This window comes from Cydia amplana, chromosome 26 (assembly GCF_948474715.1).
Source record: "Cydia amplana chromosome 26, ilCydAmpl1.1, whole genome shotgun sequence".
Lineage (NCBI taxonomy): Eukaryota > Metazoa > Arthropoda > Insecta > Lepidoptera > Tortricidae > Cydia > Cydia amplana.
In genome coordinates, this window is record NC_086094.1 from 1974258 (window position 1) to 1987962 (window position 13705).

The window sequence follows — 13705 nt, forward strand, 5'->3', positions numbered from 1 at the left end:
GTTTAAAGGTATTAGAATTTGGTTCAGAAGCGCGTCAATTTTCAGGATTGCCATAAAACAAACCTAACCTAACCTATCTATAGGATAACCTGACGAAAATCCTGAAAAGTAAACGGTTACAGTTTTATGACTAATGCTAATATGAGAAGCGCCGGTGGCCTAGCGGTAAGAGCGTGCGACTTTCAATCCGGAGGTCGCGGGTTCAAACCCCGGCTTGTACCAATGAGTTTTTCGGAACTTATGTACAAAATATCATTCGATATTTACCAGTTGCTTTTCGGTGAAGGAAAACATCGTGAGGAAATCGGACTAATCCCAATTAGGCCTAGTTTCCCCTCTGGGTTGGAAGGTCAGATGGCAGTCGCTTTCGTAAAAACTAGTGCCTACGTCAATTCTTGGGATTAGTTGTCAAGCGGAGCCGTGGCAAAATGCCGGGATAACGCGAGGAAAAATAAGACTTAACTGTACAGGTATAGAAATTGAAAGAAATAAGAAAAAAAAATTTATAAAAAGGCTACAATAATGTAATAAAAAGACATTTTCTACTCGTCGACTGCAATGCTTGAATTAAGACTTCGTATACCAAAGTGAAATCGCATACTTTTTCCACTATGGGACCCCAACTCAACTATAATATTTATTTCGATACAGTTTAGTCAACTATAATATTCATTTCGATACAGTTTAGTCAACTATAATATTCATTTCGATACAGTTTAGTCAACTATAATGAAATTGACCAATCGAAAGCGCGGAGCAAGTACCAGGGCCTCATGAGTTACGAGAAGGTGTCGTTGACCGACCGGCCGGGGGCGCGGGGCGCGGGGGCGGGTCGCGTACGAGTATGAAGGTATCGCGGCTGCTCGCGCATCTTAGCTGTATACTTTTGGTTTTTTTACCTACATATATGATTCTTCTACTAATTTTAAGTATTTTTTTTTTGTTGACTCGTCTAAAAAGTATCGTATACAATCTTGGAGGATATAATCAAACGGAGACGCCATGTCTGTAATTTTCTGTACAAAACAGTCTGCCGATTTTTGCGGGGGAGGGGAACGTCAAATGTATGCGTAACGTAAAAATAGCCATGTCAGATAAACGTCAGTCCATACATTGTGTATGACCGGTGGCCGCCTATTTTCGACAGAGGGGAAAGCCTGTTAATGGCTACTCCGTTTAGTTGTATCCTCCAAGTATACAATAGTGATATAATCAAGCTTTTCAATCTCGTAGCAAGCTCTCCATTATATCACGATTGTATAAAATACTATTAACCTTCTCCCATGATTTATGGAAACCAACTCGTCAATAAACTTGGTTTACAGAGGACAGTGGAATGTCAGTAAAAAGTGTTCAGCTTCAAAAACGTGCGAGACGGAACCAGTCCAACCAGGAGTTGGAGGAACACTTCACCATCACGCAGTTTCGTACTGAAGGGGAGCAGGTACGAAGCCAATACATACCTCAATGTTGACGACCGGTCTGACCTACTGGGTAGGATCTAAGACACATTCGTCAGATTCCTTTTTCGTCAGGATAAATTATAGCCTGTTTTTTTTTCGGACGAAAACGGAAATACTCTTTGGACAGAAATAGTTATTTGTACAACAAGAGATCAAAGTTTGATATTTCTTAGAGTGCTTATTTTGAGTCCCGTGCAAGCGAAAGATTCTATAATAGATTCACGAGCGTAGCGAGTGAATCTAATTTAGAATCTTGAGCGTAGTAAGGGACTCAAAAGCGCACGAGATGTAAATAACTTTGATCTCGTGTAGTACACAACATTTTTCACCTCAGCAGTGAGAACATATTAGAGAACCCGAAAAATGTATTCCTTCTTCATCACTTACCTCTATTCACTCATGTTTTCTTAAGATATACCAACAATTAAATTTTCACCTCAGCAGCTCGAACAAGGGTACTTTGCTACTTAAAAACAGTGAGCAAAATCGCATTTTGCTCATTGAGTGAGCAAAATCGCATTTTGCTCATTTTGTCTCACTCAGTGAGCAAAATGCGATTTTGATCACTGTTTTTAAGTAGCAAAGTACCCTTGTTCGAGCTGCTGAGGTGAAAAAAAACTTAACTTTAATTTGGAAGATTTGGAATTATCCTGTGTTACTTGCATCTCTTAATATGCTCCACCAGTGGATCGAACAATTTAAACATGTCCTTCACAACTTAACCAGACGGAGCCCCGTGAAATAAAGCACGTGAAGAAAAGTAGATAGCAGTTATTTTTAGACACAATTTCTATTTTAAAACCCGTATAAAACTATAAAGAGTAGGAGTATTTGATCGTGACGTTACATGCTAGTGTTTCATACAGATTTCATAGTAGGAAAATCGTTTTGACAGGTCGAAAAAAGAAACTGATTTGACTAGTACTCAAATACCCTATTAGTTACAGCTTCTGTTACTAATGCAAAGCCGGGGCAGGTCGCTAGTTTAAGTATAAAAACAGGTACGATATAAACGACTCTCCCCTATATTTTCCCCTAGATGCAAGAGTTCCTAAAGAGGAAAATGGGCGATGGGTACTTAGAGGCCAAGTACAAGTGCCAGCTGTGCCACAAGACCTTCAAGGAGCAGAAATGGATGGACGCTCACCAGCAGAAACATGAGGTGTGACAACTCTGCGTGTCATTTGTAATGACTAATGACAAAGTATGGAAATGTCCTCGTTAATGTCGCGGCGCGCATTTAATAATTTTGATTTGTATAATTTTTGTTATTTGTCAATGATTAAAAGATTTATTTTTTCAACATACATAGGTAAGTTACAAGATGTTAAAGGTAAAATGACAAAGTGTGGAAAAGTCATCGCTAATATGTCGCAGTTCACATTTAATTATTTTGATTTGTATTATATTATAAGTTTTGTTATTTGTCAAAGATTCAAAGATTTATTTTTTCAACATAGGTATAAGTTACAAGAAGTGTGAAAAAGTCATCGTTAATGTGGCAGCTAACATTGAAATATTTTGATTTGTGTTATAATTTTTGGTATTTATCAAAGATTCAAAGAGATTCAAAGATTTATTTGTTCAACATAGGTAAGTTACTAAATTTTCAATAAATATGTCAGTATCACTATGTCGTGTCGAATTCAATAAAACTCGGAGTGCGAGTCGAACTCGCGCACGAAGGATTCCGTACCATTACGCAAAAAACGGCAAAAATCACGTTTGTTGTATGGGAACCCCACTTAGATATTTGCTTTATTTTGTTTTTAGTATTTATTGCTATAGCGGCAACAGAAATACATCACCTGTGAAAATGTCAACTGTCTAGCTATCACGGTTCATGAGTTACAGCCTGGTGACAGACAGACGGACGGACAGCGGAGTCTGAGTAATAGGGTTTATAGGGCTTAATTACTTGAATTTTGACAATCCTGATGATGATGATGATGATGGTATCCTGTCATCCCTCATCAGGGACATAGGGCTCTCAGAAGGGATTTCCATTTTTCGCCATCATTTTTAGGGTTCCGTACCCAAAGGGTAAAAACGGGACCCTATTACTAAGACTCCGCTGTCCGTCCGTCACCAGGCTGTATCTCACGAACCGTGATAGCTAGACAGTTGAAATTTTCACAGATGATGTATTTCTGTTGCCGCTTTAACAACAAATACTAAAAACAGAATAAAATAAAGATTAAAGTGGGGTTCCCATACAACAAACGTGATTTTTGACCGAAGTTAAGCAACGTCGGGCGGATTCAGTACTTGGATGGGTGACCGTTTTTTGCTTGTTTTGCTCTATTTTTTGTTGATGGTGCGGAACCCTCTGTGCGCGAGTCCGACTCGCACTTGGCCGGTTTTTTGACCACCCTAATCAGCCGAAAGGGATAACGTCATACATTAGAAAGGTTAGTCCGCCATTTGCACATTTTATTTGTATTATTACAAGCTTTTATTTACTTTCACCTGTCCCGTTGTCTGTCAGTCTGTAATCAAATCTTGCAAGTTAAATTTGATCCACTTCCCGGTTTCCGATTGAGCTGAAATTTTGCATACACATGTAAGTCGGGTGACAATGCAATATTATGGTACCATCGAGCTGATCTGATGATGGAGACAGGAGGTGGCCATAGGAACTCTGTGATGAAACAACGCAATCTAATTGTGTTAGGGGTTTTTAGAATTGTCTCGACGAGTATTAGTTGTTTGTCGTAAGAAAAGTACAGTCAGCGATAAAAGGTTGTACCAAAAATGGAATTTTTGCCAAAAACGTATGTGCAATAAAGTTTAAATAAATAAATGAATATTTTTATTTTCAGCCATCCGCTGGTCCCTACGTATGCACAATTTGCCACATCCGGTGTCGAACCCCGAAGCTGTACCGCACGCACCGCGACTCTAACCACACCACCCGATACTCATGCAAGCGATGCCAATTCTTCACTTATAGCAAGTTAGTACAGTCAGTTCCTATAGTAGCCCGAATAACACCGTTACAGATATCGCATGTGTAGGAGTTTTCTCCGGGTCATACACTCACATGAGTATAAGGCTGCGTTTCCACAAGAGTTTCCAGAGAGTGTTCATCGATTTATAAGACGTTATCACGTCGAAAATCGGTTGCTCCGTAAATCCGTATGAGCTATCGCGTATCCACCACGCAAAATATGGCTAGGCTAGATGTTGAAAAAAAAACAACGGGTTGCACTCCGGGAATGCCGGCAGAAGTGAAAACTCAATGACTAGTGCAAAATGTCTGCAGCAGTATGTATAATTGAGGTTAACGCCATCTAGCGTTATTTCGTCGCATTACTTGAAACACCTAAGCACATCACTGTTAGTACCTAAACTCTAAACTCACTAGATGGCATTTAAGTCAATAAAGAAAAACTCAATTACATTGTAACAGCTTTTCGATCAGGTCACGTGTCCGTCTTACGGTCACGTGATCTGTCGCGAGTTTAACATTTTTTCCCCACCTCAAAAAGTGCACAGCGCCGCTAACATCAAACATCAACATTTATTCAGCAAATGTCGAATTACAAAAAAAAAACGCTATAACAATAGTATTGAAAAAAAGAACACAAAGATACAAAACTATAATCTAAAATTATTTAGAGATGTAAATGTCTCTAAGTGTCATCATCATAAAGAAGTTTTCACTTCAAAAACCTGGTATTCTTGTCTACAGGGCGCAGGCGCTGAAACACCACGGGTGGCACGAGGGCGTGGAGCACACCTGCCAGCACTGTGGCGCCACCTTCCGGTGAGACAGTCTAAAGCTTTGGATTCCTCCGAAAACGGTGCCGTCATATGACGGCCGTCATATAGCGGCAGCAAAAGACGGCCGTCTTTACGGTGGCGACATGTGGAAAGTACCACGGCGTCATAACACACCGTCATTCACCAAGGTCAAAGCGGCAAATTTGAAAAATGTAGGCGCGATGGGATAACGTCCCATAGAAAATTTGAATTTCGCGCCTTTTCCTACTGACAAGATTTGCTTGATCATCTATAATTTACTTGGAGGATGAAATATCATCAGAAGAGGAAAATAATCGTAGTACGGAATCATGTATTCAAATCTCGTGTCATTTATTCAAAATGGCGTCACCGCTATCTAATAAAACGTTCACGAAACTATCGACACCGTCATGACGGCCGTCATCTTACGTTACGTTGACAATCAACGTAACGTAACGCCGTCTAGGAAACCGCGCCATCTTGTTTACATAGACAACGTTCTAGTGACGTCAGTCAACGCTATATAGCGGCCGTAATATAACGGCACCGTTTTCGGAGGAATCCAAAGCTTAAGTGATACTAAAGTGATAGTTCGACTTACTACCTACTTTTCATGATTATGAACATTTTTTTATACTTTCTATACTTTAATACATATTTCTTATTATAAAACTGCTCATTCCTTCGAAAGTTTGAAGTCTTAACCCTTAAATGCATTTTTTTTTGTATAGTTTCCTAATAAATGATGGGTAATGTTGTATAGATTGTGGGGAGCAATAAATAAAAAAAAGTAAAAGTAACAAATGTCAAGTAAATTAATAAATGTCGTTTTGGATACCTGCATATTGAGCCAGGGGCCATCAAAATATACGATGTAGATCTACATCGTAATGCATTTAAGGGTTAAAAAAACAACGGGTTGCACTCCGGGAGTGCCGACAGAAGTGAAAACTCAATGACTAGTCCAAAATGTCTGCAGCACTATGTATACTTAATTGACCCATCCTCCTTTCTATTGAAAAACTTTAGTTCCGAAATTGCTGGTCAGTGAGCTTGTTTAAAATTCTAAATTCAAATTTGTAGCGTTAATTGTTTAAAATTCGAATAGAAATTGTAAAGTTACCTTGCAGACCTCGCATCTAAATATATTTGGTCATGATATTTTGAGTTTTATTCACCAGTACTAGAGTTCACTTTTATTTGCGATTTCATCAAGATGTAGCTTTATTGAATTATGTCACTGAGTTTTTCTTTATTGATTTAAATGCCATCTAAATGAGTAGCCATCTAGACCTTACGGTCACGTGATCGCCTTACGCTGTCTCGAGTTTATCATTTTTTTCCCCACCTCAAAAAGTGCCCAGCGCCGCTAAAGAAGTTTTCACTTCAAAAAGTTCATACTTTCAAAAATTTGAGTTTTTAAACATTTCAGCAAGCACACGACGTATATGGGCCACCTCAGGCGCGCGCATCCATCTGCCCATATATGCGGCGTCTGCGCACGCAGCTTCGTCAGCGCGTACGGACTTAACTTACACATCAAGGCCGTCCATAAGGTAACACGTACACAACTGACATACAACCGTAGAAAAATATAAGTACTCTTTCTTTACTTTTTTTTTGTAAATTATTTTATATTCTGGAATATAATATTACTAACAAGATATATACAGTGTATTACTAAAAGAAATTAAAACCGGCCAAGTGCGAGTCGGACTCGCGCACGGAGGGTTCCGCACCATTAACAAAAAATAGAGCAAAACAAGCAAAAAAACGGTCACCCATCCAAGTACTGACCCCGCCCGACGTTGCTTAACTTCGGTCAAAAATCACGTTTGTTGTATGGGAGCCCCACTTAAATCTTTATTTTATTCTGTTTTTAGTATTTGTTGTTATAGCGGCAACAGAAATACATCATCTGTGAAAATTTCAACTGTCTAGCTATCACGGTTCGTGAGATACAGCCCGGTGACAGACGGACGGACGGACGGACGGACAGACGGACGGACGGACAGCGGAGTCTTAGTAATAGGGTCCCGTTTTTACCCTTTGGGTACGGAACCCTAAAAACTAGCTTAAATCTAAAATAGGCCCTTGAGGCATTGCACCAAGGATGCTGGCGACATTTCCTCGCTGTATCGCAATGCTGATACGTTGTGCGAGGTAGCCGCCAGCTCTTCGGTCACCAGTTCTTTACTTATATTTTTCTATCAGGTAAAATGTGGTCTACCACCCTACGGTTGAGGTTCGTTTGAACGTCATGAGACAATGGCAAAATGGACAAAGACAACGGCAATGTCAAAAGTTTTCGAGAAAGCAATGTCGAACCGTCTTTACAAGTACCTAGAAAAAAATAATATCTTAGACAAAAATCAATATGGCTTCAGGAAAAAACGTACGACTAGTCTAGCCGTATATAATTACGTCCAAGCAATACTTGACCATATAAATAATAAAAATTACGCTGTCGGTATTTTGCTAGACATGTCAAAAGCGTACGACAGAGTGCGCCATGATATACTCTTAAATAAATTGTATGATTCCGGAATTCGGGGAAACGCTCACAAATGGTTTAAATCGTATTTAGAAAAACGTAGACAATATGTACAAATAGCTCATTATAATGAAAGCTTAAAAGAAGTGCAAAATATTCAATCGGAAATCTGTTACGCTAGAGGTTCAATACCACAGGGTAGTGTGTTGGGATGCATACTATTCCTGATATATATCAATGGGTTGCCTAAAGCATTAGACACGACGTGTGTAATGTCACAGACTACATATATACAGACGCTGCTATCCCATACATTCAAATGTGACCGCCTAAAAGCGCATCATTACTAGATGGCGTCAATGAAAATGCACTGTTGCCTATCATGGATACAAGATGGCGCTGTGTCACATCCAAATCATAGAATTCCTAACGACATCTATACGTCTTCATTGAAAGTTAGTAGACATATGTCGTTGCCAACGATTAGAAGTAATCAACAGATGTCGCTTTATAGCGTATTGAATAAATCATGAATCTAGTTTAAAACTGGATCAAGCATGAGGGGTGGAAGGAAATGACCGAACAGGATAGTCTTATGTATCTTTCAGTAGGAGTAAAGAGAGTTCGGGTACTTAAGGAGTACAGGGAGGGAAGGGAGAGGCAGGGTACAGAGAAATAGCGTAGCCAAACGGTATAACCATAAAGTAATTTCGGAAAACGATACTGTGGTGATGATAATATTTATATATTATAAGAATGCTACATAAGTCTTGCCGAAACTATTTAAACCGGCTGAAAATAAATACCTGTCATAATAATTTTGCGCATGCTACCATTGGTGCATGGCAAAAGGATTAGACATTACTACTGGCGTAAGTCCGTCTATATGCCACCATGCCACTGGTACTTGAGCGTTTCTTGATATTTTTTTAATCCAATTGCTCAAAAAGTTTAGTTTTTGTAGCTGCAAATTGTGCGTAAAGTTTGATTTTTTTACACTAGTGCTAAAAAGTAATCTGATTGATACATTTTAAATAAATGAGTATTATGCGAGACCCGCTTATAAATGACCCACCTGAACAACGCGCGATTGGGCATAAAGGAGTATTATTCGAGACCCAATAGTATTACTTGAACAACGCGCGACTGAATGAAGCTGACGTTCGTACAATACACTTTATACACTTAATATAAATGTAATTAATTAGATATATATCAATATAATGAAATAAAAAAAGATTCATGTTTTTTTACATATAGCTGGTCAACCAAATCTTGTCAGTAAAATAAAGGCGCGAAATTCAAATTTTCTATGGGACGATATCCTTTCGCGCCTACATTTTTCAAATTTGCCGCCTTTTTCTACTGTCAAGATCTGGTTGACCATGTATAATTATATGTTCTGAAAATTAATTTTATTAATTTTAATAATACAATTTCTCTTCAATTGGCATAATGCTGACAACAGTGACAACAGAATCCACATTGAAAAACATGGCAATTAAAAGTAAAACTTTTTTTATTCCCTTCCCGCCTTTTTTATTCAACATTTAAAGTGATTTATGTTTGTAAGTAATTGCCAAGAAAGCATAAGTTATTAAATAAAAATGAGTGATTCAGACGATTTTGGAGTTCATTTAACGCCACCAGATATCAAAGCAAAGGCATCCGTTGTAAGTGACAGGGCTATAAACGCGAAAATCGAATTTCGCAAATTGCGGGCATTTTTCTCTGTCACTCTAATTACGCCTGCACTGGAGTAAAAGAGAAAGATCCCCGCAATTTGCGAATTTCGGTTTTGGCGGTAGCCCCTCAGTATATTACCGGAAAAATCGAAAGCTCGGTACTCGTGCAAAATGACATACTTCTCGCACTTATATCGAAAACTACTATTTTTTGCCATTGTAACAATACAATGCGACGTTGTCGAGTTAAACTGGACTCGCTTCGCAGTAACTCATAGCAGTTTGGCAACGTCGCGTCGTGCTTTTATTTTTAAGCAACAGATTTGTACATGATTTGTACCATCTTAGTACCTATACATACAAAGATATGTTTTCATAACGTTCCTTTTCAACTTCTCCCATGGCAAAACCCGTACCTATCAAACCTGAAATTATTACACAAAAGCATTTAATGTTTGTTTTAATAAACTTTTTCTGTTATAATTAGAATAAATATATCTAATTTTGCGTATATTGACCAGGCAGGTGTTTGTATCACTAATTATGTGACCTATAAGTATAGACAGACAACAGCGTGCACAGAAACGTCAAAAACGGCATCAAGAGCATCAAGTAATGATTATTGCTATTTTAAAATTAGTCCCCTACTTCAGGGTAATGTTATACGCCTGTTCCTTAAAAAAGCAGAAATGGACACTGAGGCATAATTATCATTATTTTGGAATTTAAGTACTATATAATATTATTTGTAGTCTTTTGGAATATCATATTTTATTTGAACTAATAATATTGTATAATAATAAATCATAAAAGCTCTATTTAGGGACAAGAAAGAACTTTCAACGGCAACACTAAAAATTAACTGTCAAGTAGTCAAGTCGCCACAAAGCGGCACCGCGTTTGTTGCCTTTGCTTTGTTTCTGTTTATACAAACTTTTTAATTTCATATTATAGCTTCATTTGAAATATAGTACAAGTACGTGAATAGAATACCTAGACGTGTCTTGCTTGGTGCAGTTGCGTAGGTATGCTAAAAGGAACGTTGGAAGACCGATGTGGCGCTTTAAAGACTGTGCTAAGCGTGATATGTGCCCAAAATATGGGAGGTCGTGCCGCTCACGCATCGGCCTCCACAGTCACCAAACCCGTTGTCTAAACAGCAATGCATAAATCGTCTGCAATAGACGGAAAGACCTGTGATGATGACGTGAATTTCCGATGTAGTAACGGAACACTACTCATCGTAAGATCTACATATGAATCTGACAGTGTCTACTGTTTGCCAATAAATGATAAAAAATTAACACTTCAGGTAAGTTTGTTTTGAATACAAAGGTTAATTAAATAATTTATCACCACACCAACTGGTAAAGGCCCCCTTGATTGTTCAAATACTAATGAGAAAACTAAATTTACTTTTAAATGATGATTTTGAATTATAAATTCTTTATAATGTTCATGTGGATTTGATTTTTTTGGTATTTTATAGTTGGTATTTTCCCTGCTTTGGCATGGTGATAAATTCTGTGTTTCATTAGGTGGCAATGTTTGTTTAACCCTCGTGCCTTGAATTCTCACAACGCTCAAGATTCCACTTCTCGAACCACTCGCTACGCTCATAGTTCAAATCTTCTGCTTGCTCTGGAATCAACATTAGCATGAGCGGTTAAACAACTGCTTTGCCCCCTTGCCCACTAATAACTATTGTCAAGTTTTATTTTAACCCCCCATGCTAATATTGATACCCGAGCAAGCGAAAGATTCCAAAGTATTTAGAGTTAGAGCAAGAAAATTCTGCAGCGATTTTGATAGCCCACGCAGTGCATCTGTTATTGATACATCATAATTTCAAAGACGTTGGACATTTAAAATAACACATGTACTGCGCAGGCGATCAATATCGCTGAAGACTTTTCTTGGTCTAAATCTATACAATGGTTAGTGTTTGCCACTTAATGCAAGCAAATGTATGTAATCAATTTGCAAACAGACTCCAATGTGAAGGCAATGTGACTTTATTGTGATATTATTACATTTTATATATAAAAAATATGTTTCTGATTTCAGGACCCAGCCTCTAGCCACTAGAAGTTACAATGTACTCGTATGCAACAAGAGAGTGAAGATGAAATAGTCAATGCATCTCTGTACAGTCGCCATCAGATATATCGGAACGGCCAAGGTGTTCACAATATCTGAACGCGCACTCTAACGCCCTGACAATAGAGGCGTGTTCAGATATTTGTGAGCGCCTTGGCCGCTCCGATATATCTGATGGCGACTGTACCACAAGTAAAATATTTTGAATGGAAGATGGTTGAGATTGATTCCTGTTTCAACGGACAGACACATGCTATGAAGATTCTCTTAAAAATAATAAAATACAATTAATAAATTCAATGTTTAACATGATAGTGACTTTATTTTGTCTACCCACTAACAACCAATTTGTTCAATGCTGGCGGGCAATGGGGCGGTAAACTTAAATATTTGATGTGGTATGAAGCTAAATGTTTTGAACATAATGGCAAGCCACTAAAAAGTTTTAATCCTAGATTAGCCATTAAACTGTGGCTACCAGTCTGATTTGTTAATTGTTATATAAGTACAGTCAGCGTCATATAGTAGGTAGCATCCAAAGTATTCAAATAGTTCGGTACACCATATTATTTGTATGGCGAACTGAACTATTTGAATACTTTGGATGCGACCTACTATACGACGCTGACTGTACTTAATTTAAACATATATAAATTGTATATTATTTCTACGGCCTCCTAGCTAGTCAGTAGTGACAGTGACCCTGTTCTGCCTATGAAGTAGGAGGTCCTGGGTTCAAATCCTCATAGGACATTTATTTGTTTTTTAATTGTGTGTGTATATATTAATGATAGATAGATAAACCATTTATTAGCTTGCCACAATACACACATTGACAGAAAAAACAGAAACAATATATAACAATATCAAACTAAAACTAAAATCAGGAACAAGATGTATCAATAAATGTGCTGTGTGCGTTGCAGCAAAACAAAAGGGTTCTGGCTCAGTAATACGCTCCACTCTTTCGGGTGAAGCACTGATAATTCTGCTAGAACCCAGATCACGGACAGATTATCGAGTAAAAATTAATAATACAAAAATACAAAAATATTTAGAAACTTGCCTATTAAATAATAAATTAGCTACGGATTGTGTAAAAGTGTGGTGCCTGTTAGTGTATATGTAGTATGATATGGATGGGGGATAGAAAACGGCCTACAATAACATAAAGTATTGTACACATAGGTACAGACTAGATCCGGTAATCTGCAACCAAATACCCGTGCGGAATTCCTATATTTTGTTTATTTAAAAGGTATATTTTAAAATGAAACTTAAACGATTGTTTTGTTTTAAGACATCTTAATGGTGGAGGGATATTATTCCAGCACTTGGTTGCGAGATACCGGAAACAGCCTGTAAAAGCGACAGTTTTGTGTGGGTGTGTTTCTAAAAGACAACGCCTGGTGGATCTAGTACCATGTCGTCTGTGGAATGAAGAAACGTGTATTTTCGAATATAAATATTCCGGTTTTTTGTCGTTCAGGACACTAAACAAAAGACTTGCAAGGTGTAGGTGTCTGCGAGATGTCATATTAAGTATTGAAGCCTTATTTAGATGCGGTGTAATGTGACTCCTAGGCGGGACTGAATAACAAAAACGGTAACAGGCATTCTGAACTCGCTGTATAAGACGACGAGTTTTGTCTTGTAGACGTGGCCCATACACTATGTCCCCGTAATTTAGTTTGGAGAGAACTAGTGATTCGCATAGAGTCTTACGTACTTCCTCACTTAAGAGGTTTCGAATTTGGTATAAGACTTTCAGGCGAAAAAAGCACGACTTGACCAACTCTCTCACATGTTTTTCGAACCGCAACTGGCTGTCGATCACGAGACCTAAGTTCCTAGCCTCCTCCACTCGTTCTATTAATGAACCTCCTATTTTTATCTTTGGATCAAGATCCAAAATTTTTGATCTTTGTGATTTGGAACCTAATACTATGAACTTTGATTTGAGAGGGTTCAGTAATAATCCATTTTTATCAGCCCAAGTAGATATACTTTCCAGATCCGCATTTATTTTGTCAATTGATTCGGCTAGGTCACTAGGACGGGTTGAAAAGTACAGTTGTACGTCATCAGCATATAGGTGGTATTTGCAGAAATTAATACTTTTTATTATATCTGCACAGTAAATAATAAATAACAGTGGACCAAGTATAGAGCCCTGGGGGACTCCCCGGGTTAAAGATCTGGCGTCAGAAACCGAA

General features: G+C 38.1%; 1 protein-coding gene across 4 annotated transcripts in view; it reads left to right on the plus strand.

The window, feature by feature from the left end:
• The first annotated feature begins 1329 nt into the window (after positions 1–1329).
• Positions 1330–13705, plus strand: part of LOC134660146 (zinc finger protein 62 homolog) — a 31002-nt gene continuing 18626 nt past the window's right edge. For 3 of the 4 annotated variants that reach the window (XM_063515863.1, XM_063515862.1, XM_063515864.1), the window contains exons 1-5: positions 1330–1444; positions 2503–2625; positions 4286–4419; positions 5158–5232; positions 6643–6766. In XM_063515863.1, the coding sequence (XP_063371933.1) occupies positions 1337–1444; positions 2503–2625; positions 4286–4419; positions 5158–5232; positions 6643–6766 (564 nt within the window). In that variant the 5' untranslated portion in view covers positions 1330–1336. The remainder of the gene's footprint in view (positions 1445–2502; positions 2626–4285; positions 4420–5157; positions 5233–6642; positions 6767–13705) is intronic. The other variant, XM_063515865.1, reaches the window with a different exon arrangement.